This window comes from Hippopotamus amphibius, chromosome 15 (assembly GCF_030028045.1).
Source record: "Hippopotamus amphibius kiboko isolate mHipAmp2 chromosome 15, mHipAmp2.hap2, whole genome shotgun sequence".
In the NCBI taxonomy this organism is placed as follows: Eukaryota; Metazoa; Chordata; class Mammalia; order Artiodactyla; family Hippopotamidae; genus Hippopotamus; species Hippopotamus amphibius.
The window spans coordinates 22,509,740-22,514,115 of NC_080200.1; the positions used below are offsets into that span (position 1 = coordinate 22,509,740).

General features: G+C 35.8%; 1 protein-coding gene across 1 annotated transcript; it reads left to right on the forward strand.

The window, feature by feature from the left end:
• The first annotated feature begins 360 nt into the window (after positions 1-360).
• LOC130836975 (olfactory receptor 2T12-like) lies at positions 361-1,320 on the forward strand. Its single transcript, XM_057709675.1, has one exon. It carries the CDS (start codon positions 382-384, stop codon positions 1,318-1,320), a length of 939 nt encoding a protein of 312 aa, XP_057565658.1. The 5' UTR covers positions 361-381.
• Positions 1,321-4,376: the final 3,056 nt, after the last annotated feature.

Here is a 4,376-nt window from a genome sequence, read left to right on the forward strand (position 1 = left end):
GTGACTTTGCAGGAAAACCTTCTCCCTACCAAAAATGCCTTTTACAGTTAAGGAAAGTTTGCATTTAGTGTTGGAGTGTTACCTTGTGGGGAAATATTCTAAGAAGGCCATTATTGTTTTCAATGCATAGCTGGGAAAAGTTAAGCCAAACACACTAAGGATCCTAAAGTAAATTATGTTTCCATCTACAGACTTAGTTCTTCCATTTTCTAGGCCTAAGAATATAAATCCTCTTTTTTGGAAAGCAAAAACACTTTCTCAGATTAATCAATGTCAAGAAAAATTATTTGATTTTGGTGTGCTTCAACAAATTTGGGTATGTTATTATGCATGTAACCCTCACCTATTTCTCCTTTTGCAGTGACACTCTTGTTTGAAATCATGGAAAACTGGAATACCACTTCAGATTTCATTCTCCTAGGACTCTTCAATCACACAGGCACCCACCAATTTCTCTTCGTTATGGTTCTGATAATTGCCTTCACCTCCCTGGTGGGCAATGCCCTCATGCTTCTCCTGATTCTCCTGGACCCTGGGCTCCACAGGCCCATGTACTTCCTACTGAGCCAGCTCTCCCTCATGGACATGGTACTGGTTTTCACCGTTGTGCCCAAAATGGCTGTTGACTACTTGACCAGCAGGAAGTGCATCTCCCCAGTTGGCTGTGGGTTGCAGATCTTCTTCTTCCTCACTTTGGAAGGGGGCGAGTGCTTCCTCTTAGCAGTGATGTCGTATGACCGTTATGTCGCTATTTGCCACCCACTGAGATACCCAGTCTTCATGAGCTGGAAATTATGCCTAAGAATGACTTTGGGGTCCTGGTTCCTGGGTGCAGCTGATGGGCTCATGCAGGCTTCTACTACCCTGAACTTTCCATTTTGCAGCACACATGAGATCGATCATTTCTTTTGTGAGGCCCCCTCTCTGCTGCGTTTGGCTTGTGCTGACACGTCTGTCTTCGAGTATGTCATGTACCTCTGCTGTGTGTTAATGCTCCTGGTCCCCCTTTCCCTCATCCTGATTTCCTATAGTCTCATCCTTGCTGCCATTCTCCAGATGCATTCTAATGAAGCCCGCAAGAAGGCTTTTGCCACCTGCTCATCACATCTGTCCGTGGTGGGACTGTTTTTTGGAGCTGCCATTTTTACCTATATGAGACCCAAATCCTATAGGTCAGCTAACCATGACAAGGTTGTGTCAGCATTTTATACTATCTTCACCCCTATGTTGAACCCCCTTATCTATAGTCTGAGGAACAGTGAGGTCAAGGAAGCTCTGAGAAAGTGTATGGATCAGTGTGCTGCCTTAGGTCATGGATAAGATTACATTGATTTGTCCCAAAGTTGAAGGCTGTGCTAAGTGATTGTGTAAGAGTTCCTTGAGACAGATTACATACTCATTATCTTTCTATCTGTTATTTCTATTTTACTTTGGAATGCATACAGACTTCCATATTTTGGTTTCATTTATTAAGCTGTCATCAACAAATCGGATTGGATTGTTAAAAACCTGTTCGTCAAAAATCCTTATTAAAATGTTTCCACACCACACTTCACAATAAATGTTTGTTCAAACAATGAACAACGTAGTTAAAGAATGTTGAAGTTTGTTGATTTTTTTTTCAAATTGAGGTATAATTTACGAACAGGAGAATTCTCATATCTGAAGGGTGACTTTCAACAAGTTTCAGTCACACATGCACTGGTAAATTATACCCAGTAGAAAGAGACAAAATGTTCCCCAGATCAGAAATGCCACTCATGTCCTTTTCCACTGAAATCCCTCAACCCAGAGACAAACATTGGTCTGATTTGTATCTCTGTCAGTTAATTTAACCTAATCTAGTGTTCCATATTAGTGAAAACATACAGTAGTTATTTTTCTTATATCCTATGTCTTTCTCTCACCTTAATGTGTTTTTAAATATTCCTATGCAATTTTATATCTATCAGTAGTTTTTTTTTTTTTTTTTCATTGCTAAGTAGTACTTTCTTGTCATTGTGTAACACCATTTATTTATTTACTGTTCTGTTGATAGACATCTGGGCTATTTTCAGTCTGGAATATTATTATTATAGTTGTTATTAACCTTCTTTTTCTGTGTTCATATGTTTTTACTTTTTTGGTATATGCATGAATAACTTTTTAGTAATCTGTTTTCAAAGTGGATGTTTGATTTTAAACTCCCACCAGCAAAGCAGATAAGTAGCGGTTGCTCCAAATTGATAACATTTGTGTATATTACTAACCTTTTTCATTTAGTCTATTGTATTTAATGTAGTAATTCATTTGGATTTGATTTGCATTTCCCTTATGTGTAATGATGCTGCAGACTTTTGCATTACCTTATTGCCTATGTGTATATCTCCTTTTGTGAATGATTCATTGAGACTTTGAAAACAAAAACAAATGTAGATGCCTCTAAAGCAAACACAATTTGGTTGTTTACTAATACACAACACATGATATTCATAGGAATATTTGAATTTTTAAGTAAAGTTATATTGGGTTACTTATTATTATATATTTTCTCACATCTCTGTTTCCATTCAGTTCTTGAAGATTAATTATTTTCATTGAACTGGGCATGTGTGTAAATGAATATCCTCCAGCTCCTCCATTGGGCTTGAAACTGCAAGTTTGCTTGTTTTAATTATGCACTGTAACAAAAGATTTCAATTACATTGGTGGAATCAAATCATTGGAAATCTGAATTTTTTTTCTAACATATTCCACTTTTCAAACAAAGAAGGAAAATAAAACATAGGTTACAAAATTTAATGTTGTTTTCCAAGTTACTGTGGACAAAAAAAAATCAATAGTTAATCTATGAAAGAAATGGAAATTTTTATTCGAGTCAACCTGAGGGATATAACCTAAGAGAGAGTCTCTCAGAAAGCTCTGATAACTTTTCAGATGAATTAAGGGAGGAGGCCAGTATATGTGTGATTTTGAGGAAGGGATACAGGCAATCAAGCACAAAATTTACTGCTATTTGCAAAGGACAGATATTTTAGATAATGGTTTTAGTGCTTTTCTACGTATAGGAAGATGCAAGAAACTGGGTTCATAAAATTTTCTCCTGAAAAAAAATCTGAGGGCCTGTTCTAATAGCTTTCCCAGAGCACAAAGTTGCACATCCTGATCTTCACTCTGAACTCCTTTCAGGGTGTTTTGTAGGTGAGCAACCACACAGGACTTGATTCTCACATAACTGGATGGTGAGAAGCATTCTTTTTCTTTTTTTTTTTTTTTTAATATATATTCTCTTCCCCTTTGGTGTTAATTTTGGCCAAATTTGAGGAGTCATTTTATGACCAGTTTGTCTCACAATACTAAGAATGTTCATTCCCAAGTCAATCAAAGATTTTGTTGATAGGCCACTCAATGTGCTATTACTGGACTACACCCTTTTAATAGTAGCCGAAAGCTTCCAGTCTGCCTGTCTTCCTCTTATGTTAGGGTCCAGGAAATGGTTCACTCTTGTTGCTTCTTCCCATATTTAGAGTTACAGTATTACATTCGTGGATCTTATACAACTATATATTTGGTCAATTGTTTCAAGTTGCTTAGTTACCATTATTTTTATCAGAGATTCAGTCACACATTTGGTAATGCAAGAAACAATTATCTTGTAATATAGGTGGCATGCAAGTAATAGATCTAGTAACATTAAAAAGGTCATAAGAAAGTATTTAAGCTAAGAACTCCCATCAGATGTGGCCCAGTATCTCCCCAGTCATCTGTTTCACTCTGTTCTGTACCAATCAGTACCTTTAAGGGAAATAATGTTTTGGCATTTTACATATAGTTTACCAAATATATCTGCATGTACAAGGTGAATAGTGGATCATCATGACCCCTTACAGGATTGGGAAAGAATGTTTTCTTCTAAGGCATTACATTGCTGGCATCAAAAGAAGAAAATAATTATCTTTATGCTTGATCAGGTATTCTGCCTTTAAGGAGTTCTGATTAATGCATAAAGCAAATGCACAATACATGCTGGAGGGGTGGGAGGAAGTCCAAATGGGCAGAGAAAATTTTTATCTTCAAAATTTTCTTCTCTTGCCTTAAGACAGGAATTTTATTTTATCAGTATGTATTTTTTATTTTTTCCTGGTGAGTATATGCTTACAATAATTTTCAGCAAAGAAATTTGGCAAATTTAAAGAGGCCATTGGTTTTGGAAAGAAAATAGGTACAAAGTACATATTTATTAATACATCCATATATTTACAAATATGCATACATGCACTCTTCAAAAATGAAGCAATTAAATATACAGTTAACTGCAAGACAATAATTTAAAATAATTTGCTTAGAAATTATTTTTTTATTTAAAATTTTTTTTTCCATTTTTGCTTGATCAGAAT